Source organism: Lycium barbarum, chromosome 1 (genome assembly GCF_019175385.1).
Source record: "Lycium barbarum isolate Lr01 chromosome 1, ASM1917538v2, whole genome shotgun sequence".
Lineage (NCBI taxonomy): Eukaryota > Viridiplantae > Streptophyta > Magnoliopsida > Solanales > Solanaceae > Lycium > Lycium barbarum.
In genome coordinates, this window is record NC_083337.1 from 162,439,742 (window position 1) to 162,464,286 (window position 24,545).

General features: G+C 31.3%; 1 protein-coding gene across 1 annotated transcript; it reads left to right on the plus strand.

The window, feature by feature from the left end:
• Positions 1 to 7,293: 7,293 nt before the first annotated feature.
• On the plus strand, positions 7,294 to 9,055 carry LOC132603348 (small ribosomal subunit protein uS14z/uS14y/uS14x). Its single transcript, XM_060316374.1, has 3 exons — positions 7,294 to 7,453; positions 8,533 to 8,632; positions 8,855 to 9,055. Exons 1-3 carry the CDS (start codon positions 7,392 to 7,394, stop codon positions 8,861 to 8,863), a joined length of 171 nt encoding a protein of 56 aa, XP_060172357.1. The 5' UTR covers positions 7,294 to 7,391; the 3' UTR covers positions 8,864 to 9,055.
• Positions 9,056 to 24,545: the final 15,490 nt, after the last annotated feature.

A 24,545-nucleotide genomic window follows, 5' to 3' on the forward strand; every position in this document is an offset into this window, starting at 1 on the left:
ATTTTTGGTCCACTTAATAAAGTTTTAAAAAATAGCCTCTGCTTTAGAAAATATTGTATCGGATATAAGTTGTGGGCATAAATTAGTTTTGAATATAAGGTAGAAGCTCAGGATATTTTAAGACAGTGAACTTGCTCAATTGACTATAAATTCTGCCTTATAGGCAAAAGCTAGAATTTATGTTTGATGGCCAACAAAAGTTCTTTCTAGTGATTTTTTTTAAGTTAAGATCATTTTTTAAAGATTTTGTTAAGTGGGGATAAAAATTCAAAATCAAACACTTTTGGGGATGCGTCATTTCCTGGAAGATCTTAATATATCATATAATAAGGCAATGTTATCTATTTACATGAGAAAAAATTCCTTGTATTGCCTAACGCTAACCCTGTCAACCGGTTCCAACCGGAACCAGACCGGGAACCGGTTATGAAACCGGCCGGTTCCGGTTCCAAAACCGGAACCGCCTAACCGGTTCCGGTTAACCGGTTTTAAGGTCCAAACCGGAACCGGTCCGGTTTGGATTCGTTAAAATATTTTTTTTTTTGTTTTTTGTATTATATATATATATTATAGTATTTATTTGTATATTGTAGGTATATTTACATATGTTATACAATTTTATAATTAAAGTTTAAATATTTACTGACTAACAGTAAGTCAGCAATACAGAATAGTGCTTTTCGTACACATATATATGTATAACTTACATATACTTATATTTATGTACTATATACTTATATATATGTATAACTTAATATATATATATATATACTATATGTACTTATATATATGTACTATATACTCTATATACTTATATATACTAAATATATGTATAACTTAATATATATACTATATATATGTACTATATACTATATATAGGATAGCTTAATATATATATAGGTATAACTTAATATATATACATATCTACTATATATACAATATATACTTAATATATATACTATATATATTTATATACTATATATACTTATATATGTGTATAACTTAATATATATAGTATATATACTATATATACTTACTTATATACTATATATACTATATATACTTACTTATATACTATATATGTACTATATACTATATATAAGTAAGTATATATAGTAAGTATATATAGTATATATACTATATATACTTGTATATATGTACTATATACTATATATACTTACTTATATACTATATACTATATATACTTACTTACTTATATACTATATATACTATTTTTTCTATATATACTATATATACTTATATATGTTTAAGTATACTATATAACTTAAGTATATTCTTAGTATATTTTAGGTATATTCCTAACTTAATAAAAGTAAAAATATAAACACAAGTAAATAGAAGAAAGCTCAATGAGCCATATATTTTATTCATTCTTGGATAACATTTATTTGCAAGTTGTATTTTTTTTTAACTTGCAAATAATACATGAGTTATACAAAAATAGTAGAATAATAAAATCACCAATTTTGAACCATTTCGTTAATTTCCCCCACATCATATTCGGTCATGGAAATATCTTCAAAGTCTTCCATTTGGTCCGGTCCACTAGCTATCAAATCTTCAATTTCTTCCTCTTCGCCTTGCTCCGCTTCTGAGTTTTGGTTGCGTCGCTCCGATCTAATCCAATCTCGAATGCACACTAGTACTTGCAAGCTAAAGCCGGATAATGAATGTCTATGGTCTCCAATTTGCTGTCTTCCTTGGCTAAATGCGCTCTCCGAAGCCACGGTTGATACTTGAACCGTAAGGATATCTCGAGCCATTCTTGAAAGTATCGGATAACTTGCCTTGTACTTCTTCCACCATGCTAAGACGTCCACCTCATCCAGTTGGCTGATATCCACATTTGGCTGCATCAAATAAAAGTTAAATTCATCAAAGTTTGCAGTAGAAGAAGATGTAGGCTGTGAATGTAAAACTTTTAAACCCGACAAGCCCTTTTTGCTACTATGAGAAGTAGTAGGGCGTGGAGCAACTGGTGTAGCACGTTCTTCCAAACTAGAATAATGAGTAAAAACTCTTCTAAACTCATCATCAATAGCGAGATCGGCTTCAGCTAAAGATGGTTGAACTCCCTCTTCAATTTCTAAAAATGTATAAATTTGACTAACCAAATTTTTAGTATAAGACACTTTTAAACAAGGATTTTAAAGGGAACCCAATATAAATAAAGTTGGGATGGGAAAAAAATACTTCTTAAATTTGATTATCATTTCAAAAATAGCCACTTGATAATCGGGTTTATATTTATACTCTTGTAAAACTCTAGCTATTTCCGCTAAGTAGGCTAAAATTCCGGTTACCGTGGGATAGAATTGTCTAGAAAAAGCAAGAGTTGCATTATAAAAAATTTCTAAGAGTTCAATACATTCTTTAACATCTTCCCAATGCCTATAAGTTAACCAATCCTCACTATCAATATTATATTTGTTGTGAACTTGTTATATGGGAATCCTATACTCATATGCTTGTTGTAGCATAATGTAAGTGTAGTTCCACCTAGTCTCAATTTCTACTTGAATTTTCCTAGGTCTAAGGTTATTTTCCACACAAGCATTCTTAAAATCTCTAATTCTTCCCCTATTAGCATTACAAAAAAGAAACGCAACAACATTTATAACTTTTTGAACAGAATCATCAAAATGCATAAGACCATCTTTAACAATTAAATTTAAAATGTGACAACTACATCTTACATGAAAAATATTTCTTAGAGGAGGGTTTATTTCTCTTTTTAAAAGACCAATTGCCTTTGTATTATTAGAAGCATTATCTAAAGCAATACAAAGTGTTTTTCTATAAATGTTAAAAAATCTCATTATAGTAGACATTGAATCGGCTAAAAATTTTCCATCGTGACGACCTTTTCCTTCGTCGTATAAAAAAGCTATAATTCTTTTTTGCATAACCCAGTTGTCATCAACCCAATGACATGTAATAGCAAAGAAATCTAAATGGTTAATACTAAGACCCAAATCAGCGGTAAGACAAACATTACAATTTAAAGAATTAAATACATGACGCAAATAAAATCTATATTTTTTAAACAAATCTATAACATCGGCTCTACAAGTACTTCTAGGAATACCCTCAAATAACGGGTTATAACAACGTTGAATGTAAGTAACAAACCCTAAACCCGAGGGAAAGGAAAATGGTAAACAATCATAAGCTACCATTTTAGCTATTTCTACGCGTTCTTTTTTCTTGTCATACTTAAAATTTCTACCGGTTCGTGGGTCTATCGTCATTTGAATCCCCCCCACATTTGAACCCGTTTGCTCTCCCCAAACATCCATATGTTTGGTTCTCATATGAGCATTTAGTGTACCCGTTCCACCATCCTTACCAGTTCCTTGCTTAAAACTAAATACTTGTCCACATAGGGTACATGTAACTGATTGATTTTCCCTATCCTTAGTCATAAATTTCCAAACTTTAGCTGTTGGCCTACGAGTTCTAGGCGGTTTGTCTTGTGTATGTGATTGTGCAGGACCTGTATCTCCTATGGGATTTTCGGGGGGTTGTGTTTCATCATCATCATCATCATCATCTAAGTCTTCATTAAAAGTGTCGGTAAAATGTTGTTGCATTGCCTCATGACCTAAAAGTGGATTATTTCCACCAACATCAATACCTAAATTAGGTGTTTCTTCCACAAATGTTTCCTCATTAAGCGCACCCCTAACAGTACGACTACTACTACCGGCACCACGTCTTAATCTCTTTGACATTATTAAATAGAAATAATTTAAATCACAATCAAATAAATCACAAGAAAATAAATTACAACAAATTAAATTGCTAGAATTAAATTGCGTAAATTAAATTTCAAAAAATAAATTGCTAGAATTAAATTGCAAAAATTAAAGACAAAGTTGGAACGAAGGTACCAAATTGCCGGATTAATTTCCAACAAAGCGAAGACGGCTAGAATTGCAAATCCACCAAAGCTACTTCGGATTGTTGCAAAATCACCAACTCCACCAACAATATTATAATTGCAAAATTAATAATTGAAAGTTGAAACTATAATAAGACTTTGTGGCTAATTATTGCAAAGTAACTATAATTGAGAGATTGAGATATGAGAGAAAGATGAAGAAGAGTGAATTGAAATGAAAATGAAGAAGGGTTTATATAGGGGTGGGGGAGGGGTTAAAGTGTTAAAAAAAAATAATTTGGGGGCCAAAAATTAAGAAAATGACCGTTTGGCAACGGCCATTTTTGCAAATGGACCGTTGCCAACGGTCCGCGAGGCCCAACGGCTCTTTACTATTTTTTTTTATTTTAACCGGTTTAACCGGTTCCGGTTAAAAAAAATTTGAAACCGGACCGGTTATACCGGTTCCGGTTCCAGTTCCGGTTTAACCGGTCCGATTACCGGTTAAAACCAGTTACACGGAACCGGTTGACACGTTTACCTAACGCATAAAGCTTGGTAAGAATTAAGTTATTTCGCAACATACTTGAATTTTGATTATGAGACAACTTGATGGGCTGAGATAAGATGGTCTTTCTGTACAAAACATTTTAACATTTAACAGTGATAGAAAATTAAAAGGTTATATCTAATTTTTTTTATTTTTTTATTTCTGCCTAAATTATAAAAAGGTTGTAAAAGAGATATAATCAAAATATTCATGATTTTCTTTATAAAAAGAAAACGAGAGAATAATGCAACATAAAAAAGATTATAGATGATGCTAGATAAATATGTTAGACGAAATTTACCATTATATAAAAGTTTGAAGGAGAATATTATTTTTATGCCTTTTTATTTTTAGGTGTAGAAAAGGCAGAGAACTTTGGTCTTTTGAACTTGGACCTTGTAGTTAAAGATTCAAGGGCAATTCGCAAAATTGCCCTTCTCTTGGGATGGTCTTTAAATTTTGTCTTTCATATTTGCGGTCTTTAAGTTTTGTCATTAGCTTGGATACCTGAGATTTTGGGTTTGAACTCCCGCTCAGGCATAAAATAAAAAAATAATTTCGCAAGGCAGGGATGGAGGGAGTGTATGCCGGATCCGACATAAAATCCTTAAGGAAAAACTAAAGATATGCCGGAGGAGGCATAACTTTTCCTCAAGGCATAGTTTAATCATGCCTTATGGGGCAAAACTTTTCCTTAAGGAACTATGCCTTGTGGGATAGACTTTTAATTAAGACATAAGCAAAAGTATACCTCATAGGGCACAACTTTTCCTTAAGACAAACTTTTAGTTATGCCTTAAGAAAAAGTTCCGCCTTATGGGGCATACTTTTGGTTATATTTTACGGGGCACACTTTTAGTTATGTCTACGGGGTACACTTTTAGTTAAGGCATAACTAAAAGTATGCCCCATAAGGCGGAACTTTTTCCTTAAGGCATAATTAAAAATTTGCCTTAAAAAGTTAAAATATATATATATATATATATATATGTCTCAAGGCAAAGTCTGCCCCCTCCTGCATAACTTTAGTTTTTCCTTAAAGATTGTATGTCGGATCCAGCATATACTCCCTCTAGCCCTGCCTTGTGAAATTTTCTTTTTATTTTATGTCTGAGCGAGGGTTCAAACTCAGAACTTCAGTTATTCAAGCGAAGGGCAAAACTTAAAGAACACAAATATGAGAGGTAAAAATTTAAAGACCACCCCAAAAGAAGGGCAATCCGTGCAAAAAAAATGAAGATTCAAGTCTGAATTAGGCTGAGACAGCCTGTACATTACAATACCCTAAACTCGAGAAAATGCTAAAGCTTCTTTCTCTTGCTCCTCTACGGCTCTTCGCTCTTGAAGGTTCCAATTAATTTCTAACTCTTTAATCACGCTTACAGTTTTGTATCTTCAGTCCGTTTTGCCAATATATTCTTAGGCTTTGTTTCTAATTTTTGGAATTAGTTAAGTGTGAAATTCAAGGACCACGTTTTGATTTTTTTATTTTTATTTTTTATGTTTCTCTTGTTTGCTAATAAATTGTTCATACTTACATATTTCAGAAAAGAAGTGTTAAATGATTGGATTGATGTAACTGATTCTCTATTGCCCTTTTGCTTTAAGCTGTTATTTGTATTTAGTAAAATTAGCAAGATGACTGCTAGACCTTTCTGCAATTGCGTATTTGTGCTTCTGGGACTTGTAAGCTTTTAAAGAGGCCTGCCTGTATGGGGTTATGTTTGGACTATAGCTGCATAAAAGTGTCTTGTTTTTTTATTTATTATCATATTATTCAAGCTTGAACTTAGAATTTTGAATGTCAATAAATTTTATATCATATGAATATTAGTAACTCATATAAAGTCTAAACCAAACCAACTCGACACTAATACAATAAAAAAAATTCAATTTACCACTAAGAGTGACAATAATGTTGAATATCTATTATTTAGTTTTGCATAATTGGTTTAGAAAGTGAAAATACATAATATAATTTTTTTTTCTTGTTATATAATTAATACTTATTAGCCATACTTATTTTAGCATGACTTAGTATTTTTAGATTATGGTCATTTTCTTTATGGCTTATTAATTAACATTATTTATTTTAACCGATTTTATTATCTTTTGTTGAATATTTTAATACAATGTCATCACTCTTCTCACTTTTGAGTTATTTTCTTATGAAATACCTTAATTATATAGTTGTACCTTATTAGAACATTTGAAGTAAAAGTTATATGTTTTGTATCAAGACTATTCCGGAGAAAAAAATCGAAAAACTCGAGAAAACCAAATAACTCGAGAAAATCAGAGGTTGAAAAATCTGAATTTTATTGGTTTGGTGTATAAATTTAAAAATCTGACACAATTGATTTGATTTGGTCTTTAATAAATCCGAACCAATCCGATCCATGTATGCCCTGCACGTGAGGCGTTCGTGTAACGTTAGGACTATTTGTTCGGAAATTCTAATGTAGAGATAGTTAAGAAATTTAACATAGTTCAATGACTAATTTCACATTATATTAAGAAAAAAGAAGTGAAATGCCTCAATAAAATGAAAACATTAATATTAATAGTCAGACTGGGATGTTTGTGCAAAATTTCCTTTTACGAGTTAATTTGCAACAATTTGTATATGCAATTTAATGTGGCTTAGAGGCAAATTTAACATTAGTTAAAAAAAAAAAAAGTGAGATGTGTCAATAAATAAAAAAACTATGGAGTATTAGTCAAATTGGGGCGTTTGTGCAAAATTGCATTTTTAGGAGTTAGTTTGCAGCATTTGGGCATCTAATTGGGTGAAGATGCACAAAATGTTTACGTGGCCTTAGGGTTTTGAGTATCCCCTTATATAAGTTCTCTTTCATCCTCCAAACAAAGCCTTGCTATTGTGAACAAAAACTGACTAGGGTTTTCACACAACAGACAGCGCAGCCTCGTGTGAAGATGGGTCACTCTAACATCTGGAACGCTCACCCCAAGAACTACGGCCCTGGTTCTCGCACTTGGTATCCTCATTTCACCCCTTCATTAACTTCTTGTCTTGACATGTTTGTGTTTTTGTTATTGAGATACGATTGCTTGTGTGCGGATTGTTCTTTTTCTTTTCTATTATTTGTTTTAGATACTCAGATAACATCTGCAAATTATGTGTTCCATACTAATGTATTACCTGTTCATATGAACCCATTCCTGTATATGTTGTAATAAATTCACTAAATAAGTATAAGTTAATAGAATTTGAACCACATGGGTTGTGGTAGAGCTGTATTGTGGCCGATGAATAAGATGTAGAATAAAGTTGTAGATTGAGGCCATGGCTGTGCTCCCATTTCTGTTGAGTGAAGATTTGAAAACCTAACTTATTGTTGGTCTTTATTTTTGGAGAGTATATTGTGGTCATGCCTATGGCAGGGGCTAGGTTTTATTAAGTGAGGATTGTTCAACTTTATTCGTTTTTCACTGTCAATATGTGTTTTCTAGGTGAACACCGTGGGAGTTGTAAAAATGAATTAGTGCAGAGAGGATTACATACAGCGTGTCTATATGGGTGATCCAAACTAGTTTAGGATTAAAATGTATTTGATTGATTTGATTTTTTGTAAATGTGAATAAACTGGTGAAGGATTGATTTTGTTCTGTTTGTTGTCAATCTTATGTGAGGTTTCTTTGTTCTATCTCCTAAACGTTTTTTTAATTTCTCTCTTATAGTTCAAGAATGGTAGGTGCTCGGTGAGACTTTAGGATGCTGTTAAATGTCACATTCAAATAGTCTTTGCTTAATTTCATAATCCCAATTGACATGGATTAGATTTTGGCTCTGCTAATTGTGAACTTCTGCTGTTATCAAATATTGCTGCCACTCAGTCTTTTGTATGCAACATCTTTCTCTTGTCAACTATAAGTATTTCTATTATTCTATGTGAAAGATGCACATTTGTGATTTTGCTTAATTCCTTTAAGCTTCCCTATGTCTTATTCTGTTTAGTTTTATGTACAATGTATGACACAAATTTGGAAAGTGGATATTCTTACTTGCTTTTGCCATGTATAGTTGTTGATCTTCAATTGTTTGTATATGTTGCAGCCGTGTCTGCGGGAATCCTCATGCAATTATTAGGAAGTATGGACTTATGTGCTGCAGACAGTGCTTCCGCAGCAATGCCAAGGAAATTGGCTTCATCAAGGTAAAAGCTGAATTCTGTATTCGAAATTATATCAGAGATTTTCGCTCATCTTCATGTAGCTATTTGAATTGGAAACTAAGAATATTCTTAGTTTAGGTTAGATTGAGAGTCTTTTGATTGACAGGGCATGTTAGCTTTGTCTGGATTATCTTTAGTCCTAGCGCTGTCTATTTATCTCTCTTATTCTGTTTGACGCTAATCTATTATTCTATTTAATTGCAGTACCGTTAAATCTTCAATATGAGTTTCTACGAGGACCTCTGTGTGGTGCTGGTAGAGATCTGCAATTAGAGCTTTTTGATTCTCATCTTCCCTTCAATTAAATGATGTAATGGGATAATTTTGATTTAAGTTAGTTTCTGAAAATGAACTTCTATGTGGACTAAAGACTTGTCTTTTGATCTGAATATCTGTTTTTATACCTCTCCAATTTGTAGAATTTTGTTTACGCTTTTCCTTTTCATGATTTATTTCCATGTCACCTTTCTGTGATATTTCCGTGGAAGGTGTAGGAGGTTGAACCAAAAGTTTGAAGTAATCGATTTCTAAGATTTATTATGTGTGTAAACACACTGGCAATATTAGAGACGTTAGCATTAGGAATGGCTAGCCACAGCATTTTTTGTAGTTTGAGAAGTTTTGGACCGTAACAAGTACGTAACTCGGTTATGTATCTGTATTACTACTGTTCGTTATGATGGATGGGGTATTAGTCTGAAGTCTGAGCCTCCTTTTTGTACAGATTTGTACTATTCTTTGAGCTTGCATTCCTGTAAAAGGCTAGCAAACCAGAAGAGAAAATGACAAGCAAAAAGGGAAGTTAAAATTTAAATAATATCAGGCATAGGAAATTGTGATATGCCAGATAGCCAGATACCAACGTTCTGCTGCAAAACTAAAGGATAAGGTAATAAGTGACAGCCAAATGTTAAGGGAGTAAACAATATTAGAGGGGTCTTGCTAACATACTACATGAGGTAGTAGTTAGCAATATCCCCATTTCCATTAGCCAAAAATATCTGTAGTTTGAAATAATCACTTCATTGGTGAATGTGGGCTTTTCGTCTTTTTGCCAAGAACAAAAGCTGGTTCTCCTCATTTGTGGCATCGGTCTTCTTCTCTGGGTTGGCCCTCCTCTAACCTGTCTCCTCTCCATTTTTTCTTTTCAATTTCTCTTTGTTGCTGTAAGATCCAAACAGACAAAGCCACAATTTACCTTACATGCTAGTATTTGGCCAGAAACATCCTGGCTCCTTACTTTCAGAATATTATGTTGTCATCATTAGATTTCGGTGACTCCATTGATGTCTTAGCTCTGACCCTTTCCATTATTATGCTTTTAAGGATTTTTGGGTTTGTGGAGATAGATGGAGAGAGAAGATAAGTTGAATTGAGTTTAATTAGACAAATTGTGGGTACCAAAAGCTAACCGTCCTTTTTAATTAATTAGTTGAGTATTAGAGACTCAACCATGATTGACTAATATTTAAATTGAAGTTCAGACTTAAAATCACTGAAGAGTGTGGCAGAGGAGAGATGGACGGGGGAAAAAGAATTGGGGGTACCAAATGATGTGTTTTAATTCTCGTGAAAAGACCAAACACCCTTCCTTTTTAAATGTGTTTTATTATCTTTTAAAGGATATTTTGGATAATGGAAAATGTGGATGTTACTAACTTCTAGTAGTATGTTAGCAAGAGCCATATTAGAGTATATAGTAGCTGAGTGTACGAAAGGAACAAGTGTAGAAAATCGACAAATGAAATCCTAGAGACCACCTTTGGAAGGTATGAGTTGATCGGATGCAAGGAAGCTCACTTAGGCTTAATTTGTTTTTATGGATTTGAATGTATATTCGAATGATTCTTTTAAAATGACACATATGAATGATCGTGTTAATCATTTGTTTACACTTAATGTATCAGACCTTATGCCATTAAGTGTGTTTGTTTACATCAAAATTTGGGTTTGATTAAGATTTTGAATAAAATGTTAATATCATTCAAATCTAGATGTGCATTGAAATTCAGCTATCTTAATGATAACAAATTTGGGCGCCAACTGATGGATATGATGAATTTCTGACACACTGTGCTGAGCATCTAGACGTCTTTTTTGGCTACAAACTGAACGGCTAGACGGCTGTAAATATTTTCAGGCAGCCGGCCAAAAATGTTAAGATCCATAAAAAATATATACATAATTGATTGGATCCATATGCCCCGCAGACAATTTCCGTGGAAAGCCCAGAAAAACCAATAAGAACCTCAAAGATAAGTGTTATGTTATTACTCACTCCGTCCCAAGATAAGTGTTATTTTAACGACCATTAAGGAATCAATAAATACAATGTGGGCTTTCTTATCTATTTATTAGAACCTCTTTTTTTTTAGAATTAAATAATATTAAAGAAGACTATTTCTTTAATGCTAAAGGCATAGTTAGAAACACTTGCCTATTTTTATGTTGAATTCCTAAAGTGATACTATTTATTTTGAGATAAATATTTTTTGCTAAGATGACACTCATTTTGGAACGAAGGGGTATAAAATTAGCCCTTGTAATCATTATACAGTATAGTCAACAAAAATGGCGCATGCAATCGATATGATATCTCTTTGAGTTTTCCATTCTACAGTTGAATTTCTACTATTTCTTATTTTCTTTGCGCCGTTCTCTGCGTGTATGATAGACGTTTCTTCAACTCTCTTTCCAATTGAAGTTCATCTTAGTTTTTTCATCACAGGTTCACCTCTAAGAGTCAAAATATATCGATGATAATTATAAGATATGACACACACATGATGAATTGGCAGACACGGAGTTGAGAGGATTCCAATTTTCTCTTTGTCAAAAAACTCGAAGGTTCTAGAAAGTAAATTTTTTAACCATACATTGTTCATTTCCATAAAACAGGCTCAATGATTGCCTGTAGATGCATATTTTATATGTTAATCATTTGGTACTGGATTAGGTCAGTAACCTTACAGTCTATAGAAATATCGCAGGCCAAAAGCCAAAGAAAAGATGTGGATCGAACGACCTATAGTAGCTTTAGTTCAGATTTTATATATATATATATTAAAAAGTTACGAATTACAAGTAGAATAAGTTTCGAACCAAGTAAATTAAATAAATTATACTCCCTCCGACTCATGTTAAGTGTCTTACTTTTTTTTTTGTCTGTCCTAAAAAAAATATCTCTTTCTATATTTAATAAGTTTTGGCAAGTTTTAGATCACAAGATTTAAATAATTACACACATCTTTAATTTAAGACCACAAGATTCAAAAGTCTCCTCTTATTTCTTAACTCCGTACCTAATCAAATTAATACACTTAAATTGAGACGGAAAGAGTAATAAAATTACTAACTCGAACCCATAAAAATCAAATCCTAAAATTAAAAATGACCTCCCTATACAAAATACGGCAGACTCAACAATTGGTCCAAATTAGGCCAAGTCTCTGACTACACCTGGCCTATATCACCTACACACACACACACAAAAAAAAAAAAAAAAAAAAAAAAAAAGGGAAAAAAAACCTATAGGAGTATTCTGAACTGTAGAAAAAATAAAAATATACACGTTGCAAAAGGGATGGTTTGGTTCATTGTATTAGTACAATTAATTTTAGTAAGTATAGAGTGTGACTCTGTGAGAATAAAAACACGTAATAAAAGTATGAGAATAAACTATTTAAAGACAAAAAAAAAATGCTCTTATTGTAAATAATTCTTGCATAACTTTTTTTAATTATTGATCACTGCATAATAATTGCTTCATAATTAATCATTGCATAAGTACCGGTCCAAATTAGGCCAAGTCTCTAACTACTGAAAGGTTGCCACCAAACAGTTGTATGAGATATATATTTTGATCAAACACCTGACCTATCACCTACAGGGTACAACAACAAAAAATAAAAGAATACTTTAGGAATATTCTGAACTGTAGAAAAAAGAAAAGTATACACGTTGCAAAAGGGGTTGTTTGGTTAATCGTATTAGTATAATTAATCTCGATATGTATCGAATAATACAATACTTGGTCAGCTCACATAAAGAAAAAATATTTGCCGTATAACTAAAGTATACGCGAGATTTTATGTACTGTTGCGCGATAGAATGTAAAATAAGAATGTATGTAATAGAAAATGAGGATTAATTATTTTTAAAATACATTTATAGTTAATAATTTATGCGTAACAATTTCTTTATTACTAATCATCACATTGTAATTCATTCACAATTAATCATCGCATAATAATATTTTTTTTATTATTCATCGGTCAAACAACCTCCAACCATATGTATTATTTTAATTTACGTAGTTTCATTGAATTCTTTGTGTTTTTACGTCTTCAATTTGGTAATCATCAGTCATATTCGTTTTCATATGTTCTTTTCTTTTCTCTTTTTGCTACATTTCTCACTCTTAATTCTTGAATTCGTATAATGTACATTTCCATTGAATTTAGAAAGCTGAGTATTCTATTTTCCAGGGTGTTCTTGAATGCGCCACTTTTCTTTGAAATATCATAACTTGTTGACAAAAAAAAACAGGTAATTTTTTTTTGGTAATCACCATTTTATGTACCTGGAGAAGGACTCTCCTTTTAATTGTGAAATTTTCGCCAATTGTCCCTTTTTGAGAGAAATATTTCGTAAATGGCACATTGTTAAAGACCGGGGCTTAAAGATATTGCACATTGTTAAACACAAATCTAATATTCAGTCTATAATGTTGATCAATATATAAATAAATATTATACTTGAGTCTAACATTGTTCATAAGGGTAATTTCTTAGTGTTGCATATGCATAATTATTAAAAATAGAGACAATAAATAATAGACTAAAAATAAACATTTGCATAAATTAACGAGTTAAGGGTCAAAAACACACCTCAAGTATCACTTTTTTTAGTTGTTAGTTTCCTACCTGAACTATCAGGTGTGAGATTTTCCTACCTAAACTATCACCAATTAGTTTGCAAAACACACCTCAACTATCAATTGTTCATTTTCCTACCTCAACTATCAGATTCGAAAAGTGAACAACTAATAGTACTGAGTGTGTTTTGCAACTAGTTGATGATAGTTTAAGTAAGAAACAAAAAAAAAATTGATACTTGAGGTGTATTTTCGACCCTCATCTCTAAATTAACCTTTTTAATTTGTACAGGTTTTGATAGTAAGTTTCAGTCAAATGGAGTGGCAATGGTTCTTTCTTTGCAAGTTGAAAATCACCATTTGTAGTTTTGTAGTTTGTACAATAGGATAAGAATTTGGGGAATTTGTTTTCTTTATAGAAAGGTCAATTTTGGGGAATGGAAATTACCATAAAACCAATTCCTAAGGTCTCTGTTTGTATACTAAGTTGACATCAATAAAACAAAAAGCCAATTGAGATCATTCTCAACCTGTATAATATTCTCTTGTTACAAAGGGAATATTGCTGACTGGTTGAGCATAATCCATACTCATCCAGTGATTGTGTGAAAAACAGAAAGTTCCATCACTTGATTCTTTGTGGCCTTAAACGGTACTACAATTATGACACCTAGCCACTTGCAGTGAATTCGATTAGACCTGCTGTTTTAGTTTTGTATCATGTGTATGTGTGAGTAAATACTCCATCCGTTCAGTGAAGACTTTTGAAATTTGTGGTTCAAAATAAGTTTTGAATATTTGTGTGATTGTAAATCATTTCATAAAATGAATTTATTTTCAAATTAGGAAAGAAGTCATTTATTTTGACACAGACTAAAAAGGAAATAGGTTTACATAAATTGAAACAGAGAAAATATTAGGTAATTTCTTTTGTCTGTCAAAATCTTGGTGGATAGAATTATTCGATATTTATGCTGGTATGAAATAAATTGAGATGCACACAAGCTAATCTAGACACCACCTATCATTAAAAAAAATTAAAATTATTCTGAATTCACTAACTTTAAAGTTTGAATTCTTCTTGGATTGTAATAGTTTCACTTTCGCTAATATCATCAAACTAGGAATGAGTTTTCACCACCCAATTATAATATTCTATTTTTAATAACCTCAAAATACGAACACAATTTGTGATACTAGATGTCTTAAAGTTGATTGATGTCAAAAAAATACCCATCTTGTCATCGCACTAAATATTGTGTCAATCCAAAAATAGCTGAATTTCGATGAATATGGTCTAACAAATTGAAAAATAAATCATAATTTTCATTAAATATTCAAACTCAAAAGTAATAAACATCATAATTCGAAGTCTTTACTCATATTCAGAAAAACAAATGAAAAACTTGAGAAAAATAGGACTATTAATGTATTTAGACAAAGTTGTGGCATGTAGGGCAATTGAGAGAGAAAGTATATTTCTACTTAGTAGGCATTTGGCCATAGAAATCAAAAACTTTTTCACCTTTTTCGAAATTTTGGAGTTGAAGTTAGAGTTGTGTTTGGTCATAATTTTTGCAAATAGTATTTTTTTGTTGAAATTTACTTTTTCAACAAGGTTTTGGTTGTGAAAAAAGTATTTACTTGTTTTTCAAATTTTAAATATAATTTTAAATTGTATTTGAAATTTGTATAGCCAAAAACTAATTTTTGAAAAAAATGAAGAAAAAAAAATTAAAAAAAGTGAATAATTCTTATGGCCACACCGGTTAGTTTCCCATTCTACAGTAGATATTTCTACTATTTCTTTGCGCTGTCTCTTCGTGTATGATAGACGTTTCTTCAACTTTCTTTTCAATTGAAAGTTCAGCTTAGTTTTTCATCGCAGTGCCACCTCTGAGAGTCAAAATATATCGATGACAATTATAAGATATTGATTCATTATTACTATATATATATAAGAGAGAGAATCTCCATTTTTTTATAGTCCTCACATGAATTTTTATCCCTTTTTATCCTTACTTGAAATTTTTATTACTTTATAAATTATCATATATTTTGGTAAATTTTAAGAACTTTAGGGTTTTTTTATGCCACTAAAAAAAGGTGATGTCATGAAAAATGTTATAGTGACCCCCACAAAGCATACTCATACATATTTGAGTTTTTTATGTGAAAATATTATTAAACTTTATTCGATATATCATTGTTAAATAATTTTAAAATTTATCAAAAATGTAACTAATAGCCCTTCTGTTTCAATCGAAAAATGAAATCCGAAGTATAGTAGTTAATTAATCAAATTTTACGTGCGCGCACTTTTAACATAAAATTATCTAATAAATTACTATATATAAAAGATGAACTATATTATTTTTATACATATTCTAAAAATAATCAAAAAATATTTTATTTAAAGAAATATAATTTCGATACAGTAATAATACTAGACAATTGCAGAAAGTATTTTTTTTTACTTTTTTTAGTATTAAGATATTTTGTAAAAACCTGGATAATATATTTTATACAATTTAGGAGTAAAAAAAATTTATGTTAAAAGTAACTATTTTGTCCTAAATTATATAAAATATTAATAATCCAATATTTTGCAAAATATTTTTGGTAAAAAATAAGTTAGTCAATATGAGTTCATTTCAAAGAACTCAAATGAACTTAATTTAACATATGAAAAGCTCAATGTGGATCATCGAGGACTTAATCTCAAAAAATTAAATTAGAAGAGCTTTCAATTATTAATTTTTTCCTAAAAAAAATCTACTATATAAACTAAGAAAAATGCTTTCCGTTAACATGCGGTTTATAATTTTAATATTTTAGAAGTCTTTTGAAAACGTAAAAGTGATGTTACAAGAATAAAGAATCAAGACCAAAATTTAAAAAAAAAATATCTACAAATTGAATTTTTAATGTCGATTTGGACCCGGGCTTAGCACGGGTCAAGTGGGACCAGTAGATGAATATTCTATTAATCAATTGGCAGACACGGAGTTGAGAGGATTCCAAATTTCTTTTTGTCAAATAATTGGGAGGTTCTAGAAAGTAAAAAATTTCAACCATACATTGTTCATTTCAATAAGGCAGAAGTCACAGAGCCCTTTAAACTTTGCCAGATTTTTTTTAAGGTTCTTAAAATGAGGTTATACCTATTGGATATCTAAATCAATCCAAATTTAATCGCATTAGGTACTTTTTGCCTATATAGCGGAGCAATTGAGTTCATTTTTTGTTGTGAGCATGGATAACCTTTTTTTTCCTTAATTTTTTTGATTAAAATTTTATCTCTTTTAAATAAAATTTAATAGATAAATAAATAAAAACAAACTCACTTGCCCCCCTGCCCGCCCCTTGACCCCATCCCACCCCACCCCACCCCACCCCTTTCGTCTGTCCCCTGTACGTTGTCTTCTCTTCTCTTCTTCTCCTTCTTCCTCTTTTTTTTTTTTTTTTTTTTCTTCTCCTCTCTTCTTCCTTTCTTTTTTCTCCTCTTCTTCTTCATTATAACACCTTCATTTCTTTTAATTATTTATATAAAATTAATTTATGAATTGGATGTTATTTCTTATCACCATTATTTTTATCATTTTTAGATCTGAAAAGTAGCATTACCATCTTGTTCACCGAAAAAAATGGGAATTCACCATTACTATGACTCTTTTTTTTATCTCACTTTTCATTAAAGATTGATGGGTCTTGTAAAGACATTGATAGACCTAAATAAGAGAAGAAAAGGGGAATAAATTATTGGTGGGGTGGGGAGACGGCGGTTGGGGTGGTGGTGCGGCGGCCAGTGGTGGGGGAGCGGTGGCCAAACCGAACCGAACTTTAAAAAATCGAAACCGAAAGTCGGTGTTCGGTGTCCACCTTCAAAAAACCGAACTTGAAATAGCCAAATCGAAATTTGATAAAACCGAACCGAAAAACCGAGCGCCCACCCCTACTCTAAATAATTGATCTTACGGCAGTACTCTTTAGAAATATCCCAACCAAAGGAATAATGTGGAATAAAAAGAAAACAGACAGATTTAAGAACTGGTCCAAATTGGGCTAAGTCTGATAGGCTGCCATCACACAATTGTATGATATTGATCTAGCACCTGACCTATCACCTACAACAACATAAAAATTACTTAAGGAATATTCTCAACGGCAGAAAAGAGAAGAAAATGATTAATAAAGCAAGAAGTTAAAATTTAAATAATAGCTAGCAATAGCATTAGCAAATTTAGTTGAGCTGCTCTCTCTGTTTGCTTTAGTCCAGGAAAGATGACCTGGACTGATGAATTTACAAATTGTGGCTGCCCCCCGCCACCTCAGAACTGCTATTATAAACTACTTTGAAAATTAAATGAGACAGAGATCTCAACATACTTTTAGATTAAATTAAATAGGACAAGCTAGAATCACTATAAACTCCTTTAAAAAAATCTTTGTATAATTGATCGTGCGACGCATATCAACAGTTTGATTATGACATAAATTGAAAATTGTCACAGTTTTCATCGCAGTTTCACCTCTAACAATAACAATACATTGATGACAACAACAATATGGCACATATATGAATTGGTTTAAAAATCAATTGGCAGAAAAGTCTTAAAGATGAGACAAGTAATCATGCACAGAGTTGAGAGGATTCCAAGTTTTTCTTTGTCAAATAATTGGAAGGTTCTCGAAGGTAGAATTTTCAACGATGCATTGTACATTCTAATAAAAAATGCTCAAGGGCTGCCTGTACTTAGAATAGTCAATATATGATGCATGTTTTAATCATTTGGGATCTTACGGCAGTCTTTAGAAATATCCCAGGCCAAATCCAAACAAGATGTGGAATAAAGTTGGGTTAAAACAACTCTAAGATATTGCTAATATGGTATACATATATTGTCCGTTTTAAGTCAAAACCTACACAGTTTTTCTCAAAAGTTTTACACCTTTACGAATGTGCAATACTTTATAAGTATTTTTTTTTTTTCACTCTCTTTTCTGCATTTCATGTGGAATTTTGTTCAAACACACCTATTAGAATAAAGAACATCGCAGTAGGGGCGGATGCAATGTGTTTCACAGAGCTAATCCGAACCAATAGCTTTGACCCGAATCCTTACGTGTATAAAAAGAATTCAATAAATAATAAATTCTTGACCAATAATCAAATAAGTAATTGTAGAATTACTATCCGAAACATAAAAAATCGTGGATTTGAGGAGAATCTCGCAAACAAGAATATACAGGCAGGGTCAAGAAGTACAGGTCCAAAGTAGGCCAAGTTCTAACTACTGAAAAGTTGCCACCAACAGTTGTATGAGATATTTTGATCAAGTACCTGACCTATCACCTACAACAACAAAAAATGAAAGACTACTTTAGGAATATTCTGAACTGTAGAGAAAAAAAAAAGGTATACACGTTGCAAAAGGGATGGTTTGATTGGTCGTATTAGTTTAATTAATCTCGATATGTATAGAATAATACAATATGTGATCAGCTCACATAGAGAAAAATCATTTGCCGTATAACTAAAGTAAATTTTGGTTAGTCGCTTAAGAAAAATAATATAATCTACGCGTCACTGATGCATCTTTTGGTTTTAAATGATATCCATGATATGTACACGAGATTTTATGTACTCTTGCGCGATAGAATGTGAAAATAAGAATGCTTAAAAATATGAGAATCCAATTATTCCAAAAAAAACACCCTTATAGTTAATAATTTCTGCGTAATAATTTTTCATTATTAATCATCACATAGTAGTTCACTCATAATTAATCATTGCATAATAATATTTTATTATTATTCATTGGTCAAACAATCTCTAACCACATGTATTATTGCGATTCATGTAGTTTCATTAAATTCTTTGTGTGTTTACTGTCTTCAATTTGGTAATCATTAGTCATAATATGTTTTCGTATGTTCTTTCCTTTTCTCTTTTTGCTACATTTCTCACTCATGCTTGAAAAAAGTAATTTTTTTTTGTTTTTGCTATTCACCATTTTATGTACCTGGAGAAGGATTAGTGTCCTTTTAATTATGAAAAATTCACCAACTGTCCCTTTTTGGGACAAATAGTTATTAAATGACAATCTTTTGTTTCTTTGCAATAGATCTTTTAGACCAAAACCCCACAATCCACCTTAGGTGAACTTTTGCTTTAAAAAAAAATGACCGTGGTTTAAAATATTTTTTTAGCAAATTGAAAACCACAGTTTAAAATTTGGTAAATTATTGCACATATGTTACGACGGCGTAATATTTAGTCTGTAATGTTGATCAGCAATACATGAACAAACATTATACTTGAGTCTAACATTGTCCAGAAGTGTAATTTTTCAAGTGGTACATATGCATAACTTTTAAACATAGAAATAAAATCTAAAATAGACTAAAAAGAAACATCTGCATAAATCAGCCTTTTATTCTGTACAGGTTTTGATAGTTAATTTCAGTCAAATGGGGCGACAATGGTTCTTTCATTGCAAGTTTTAAATCTCCATTTGTAGTTTTGTATTTTGTACAATAGGATAAGAATTTGGGGAATTCGTTTTCTTTAAAGAATAGTCAATTTTGGGGAATAGTAATTATCCATAAAACCAATTCTTAAGGTCTCTGTTTGTATACTAAGGGGTCGTTTGGTTTAAGGTATAAGCTGGGTTATCCCAGCACTAATTTTTATATCATGTTTGGTATAAGGTATAAATTAGTGCTGGGATAAATTTATACCTTGTACCAAACATGATATAAAAATTAGTGTTGGGATAACTCAGTTTATACATTCTTAATTCACTTATACTGGGATTATTTTATACCATCTTTTAGATGGTATAAAATAATCCCAATAAATGGGATAAATTAGTCCCGAGATTATAATCCCGGAACTAATGAGTCCTTAAACCAAACGACCCCTAAGGGTCATTTAGTAGATAGTCGAAATTATCCCGGGATTATAATCCCGGGACTAATTTATTCCAGTATAAGTGGGATAAAAAGGTATAAGCTGGGATATCCCAGCACTAATTTTTATATCATGTTTGGTAGAAGGTATAAATTAATTCTGAGATAAATTTATACCTTTTACCAAATATGATATAAAAATTAGTGTTGGGATATCTCAACTTATATCTTCTACCAAACGACCCCTAAGTTGACATCAATAAAACAAAAAACAATTGAGATCATTCTCAACTTGTATAGTATTCCCTTGTTACAAAGGGGATATTGCTGACTGGTTGAGCATAATCCAAACTCATCCAGTGATTACGTGAAAAAACAGAAAAGTTCCATCACTTGATTCTTTGTGGCCTTAAACGGTACTACAATTATGACACCTAGCCACTCGCAGTGTATTCGATTAGACCTGATGTTTTAGTTTCGCATCATGTATATATGTGAGTAAATATTAAGTAATTTCTTTTATCTTTTAAAATCTCAATGAATAGAGTTATTCAATATCTATACTGATATGAAATACATTAAGATGCACCCAAGCTAAATCATACACCATGATCATAAGAAAAAAAGAATGAAATTATTCCAAATTCTTGAAATTATCTTGAATTCGCTACCTTTAAATTTTGAATTCTCCTTGGATTGTAATAGTTTCACTTTTACTAATATCATCAAATTAGGAATGAATTTTCACCACCCCAATTATAATATTCTATTTTTAATAACCTCAAAATACGAACACAACTTCTGATACTTGGGAGCCGTTTGGACATGATTTGAATGAAATCACGAGATGAAATCATGTTTGGACATGCAATTTGGATTTTTGAAGTTGTATTTTTTCTTATAGACATAAAACCCCCACAAGTTGTGAAAACCATCAAAAGTTTTCCAATTCTTATACAATCTTACAAAATGAGCAAGTCATAGTTCATAACAAATTAATACCCTACTAGAAGACCTTTCTAAAAAATACAACGCTAATTGATGAAACTTTAGTTTAATAAAATGGAAATTGGAACTTGAGTTATAGTGTAACTAATCTTTTATATAATCCTCCCACATGATTGGTAAGAGTAAATTTGTTATAAATATACTACCAACTTGTAGATATTTTAATATTTGATATAAATGGTTGGTAAACATGATCGGTAAATATATCTACTAACTTATGGATCTACTTTTACAAAATATAAACTTATGGGTCAACTTTTATATTTATATTTTTTAAAGTCATGATTTCAAATCCCAAAACATGCTTTTTTGGATGATTTGGGATTTCATCTCATGAGATGAAATCAGAAATGAAATCGCATGTCCAAACGCTGATTTCATCTTATGAGATAAAATTGCATGTCCAAACGCCTACTAATGTCTTGAAGTTGATTGATGGAGTCCAGAACCAAAATGTTAAAAAAAAAATCACTTTGAACCAAAATAGTCCGACAAAAAAAATGTTACAAAACTACTTTTAGCACAGTAATTTACTGCGTTATAGAAGCAGTTAAAAAAAAAAATCTATAACGCATTAAAATACTGCGTTATAGAAACAACACCAAAATAAAAAATTGGCCAACTTTATTTTTTGCAACACTTAGTGTTTTTTTTCAAACTTTGACCAACGATTAGTCTTGTGCCAAGACTCCGCAACGTCAATATTTTATGTAGAACCTAATATTTTTTTCTGCGTACAATAATGTAGGATCAATACATCAAGGATACGTAAACGTTCGGATCGTCATTTTAGGGGTTGAAAAGGTGCCCGAAGTAAGTTTTGTTTGTAAGCTTTAGATTTAAGTGTTCTATATATATAGACGTCCATTTTTGTTTGAAAATTTGTTGTCATTAGCTTAAAGTTTTTTATTTTTAGGGTTTAGATTCAAGTGTGTTATTTTTTAAAGTGTAACTTTATTTAGAATATATGCGGTTTTTTGCGCTCGGAAGTCCGATTTATGTGATATTTTTTTTTGCAACATATTCGAAAGAAAGTTGCGCATTAAAAAATAACACACTTAAGGAGCTTAGTGTTTTTTTCCTTAAAAAGATCGCAACATCTTGTTTTAATATATCTTTTCTTTGCAGCGCTTAGTGTTTTTTTTCATACTTTGACCAACGATTAAATCGTGTGTCAAGACTCCGAAACGTCAATATTTTATATAGAACCTGATATTTTTTTCTGCATACTATAATGTAGGATCAATACATCAAGGATACATAAACGTTCGGATCGTCGTTTTAGGGGTTGAAAAGGTACCCGAAGTAAGTTTTGTTTAAGGTTTAAGTGTTTTATTTTTTAAGGTTTTGATTTAAGCGTGTTATTTTTTATCAAGACATAACTTTATTTTGAATATAAATATAATTCTAAAAAATATAGGGAGAAAAACTAGTTGTAAAGTGGTCAAACTTTATATGGTCATAACTTTGCGCTCGGATGTCCGTTTTACGCATTTTTTTTTTTGAACTTGTGTATTTTTTCGAGATCTATGCGGCCAAACCGCCGCAAGGCAGTTTGGCGGTTTGGCCGAGCCGATTTTTAAAAAAAACACCTTTTATCGCATTCAATTTCAATTTTTCCCCAAATTGACCTGAAATTTTCAGTTTTATTTACTTATAAGATGATGATACGCAATAGATTTCAACGTAAAAATGTCGGGGTAATGTAGCTGTGAATGTCAATTTCACTTCTGCAGTTTCAATTTTTGAAAATAAAGCTGACTAATTTTCTCGACATATAAAGTTGACTAAAATAACGTTACAGTCAAACACTAAGTTTTTTCAAACACAACTTACTTCGGGTACCTTTTCAACCCCTAAAATGATGATCCGAACGTATACGTATCCTTGATGTATTGAGCCTACATTATTGTACGCAGAAAAAATATATCATGTTCTATATAAAATATTGACATTTCGGAGTCTTGACACACGACCAATCGTTGGTCAAAGTATGAAAAAACACACTAAGTGTTGCAAAAAAAAAAATTTGCCAATTTTTTTCTTTTAGTGCTCGCTATTTTACTGCGTTATACCAACAAAAAAATATATTCTTTAGCGCAGTAAAATACTACGCTAAAGTAGTTAAAAATCTTTTGGCAACGACTTTATTTTCAATAAATCTAAACCCTAAAAATAAAAAACCTTAAGCTAATGACAACAAGTCTTCAAACAAAAATTGACGTCTATGTATATAGAACACTTAAACCTAAAGTTTACAAATAAAACTTATTTCGGGCACCTTTTCAACCCTTAAAATGACGATCCGAACGTTTACGTATCCTTGATGTATTGAGCCTACATTATTGTACGCAGAAAAAAATATCAGGTTCTATATAAAATATTGACGTTTCGGAGTCTTGACACAAGACTAATCATTGGTCATAGTATGGAAAAAAACACTAAGTGTTGCAAAAAATAAAGTTGGCCAATTTTTTTTTTTGGTACTGTTTCTATAACGCAGTATTTTATTGTGTTATAGAATTTTTTTTTAACTGCTTCTACAACGCAGTAAAATACTGCGCTAAAGTAGTTAACGGCTCCGTCTCCATGCACTGCTTTAGCGCAGTAAATTGCTGCGCTAAAGTTAGTTTTGTAATATTATTTTTTTGTTGGAGTATTTTAGTTCAAAGTAATTTTTTGGGGGGCATTTTGATTCCGGACTCTTGATTGATGTAAAAAAAAATACACATCTTGTCATCGCACTAAATATTGTGTCAATCCAAAAATGGCTGAATTTCGATGAATATGGTCTAACAAACAGAAAAAGAAATCATAATTTTCATTAAATGAATACACCAAACTCAAAAGAAATAAACATCATAATTCGAAGTCTTTACTCGTATTCAGAAAAACAAATGATAAACTTGAGGAAAATAGGAGTATTGCTGTATTTAGACAAAGTTGTGGCATGTAGGGCAATTGAGAGAGAAAGAAGTTGGATTCACATTACCACAAATGTGTACATCATGTGGACCAAAATTATCAAATAGTTGCAAACAGCAGAACCACAGGAGCAATTTGTTCCCAATACAAATCACATGTCTTCTCCACAAA

Coding starts and splice junctions, on each gene's coding strand:
- LOC132603348 (XM_060316374.1), top strand. CDS start 7,392: ATGGGTCACTCTAACATCTGGAACGCTCACCCCAAGAACTACGGCCCT. Junction 7,454..8,532: donor GGCCCTGGTTCTCGCACTTG/GTATCCTCATTT, acceptor TATATGTTGCAG/CCGTGTCTGCGGGAATCCTC.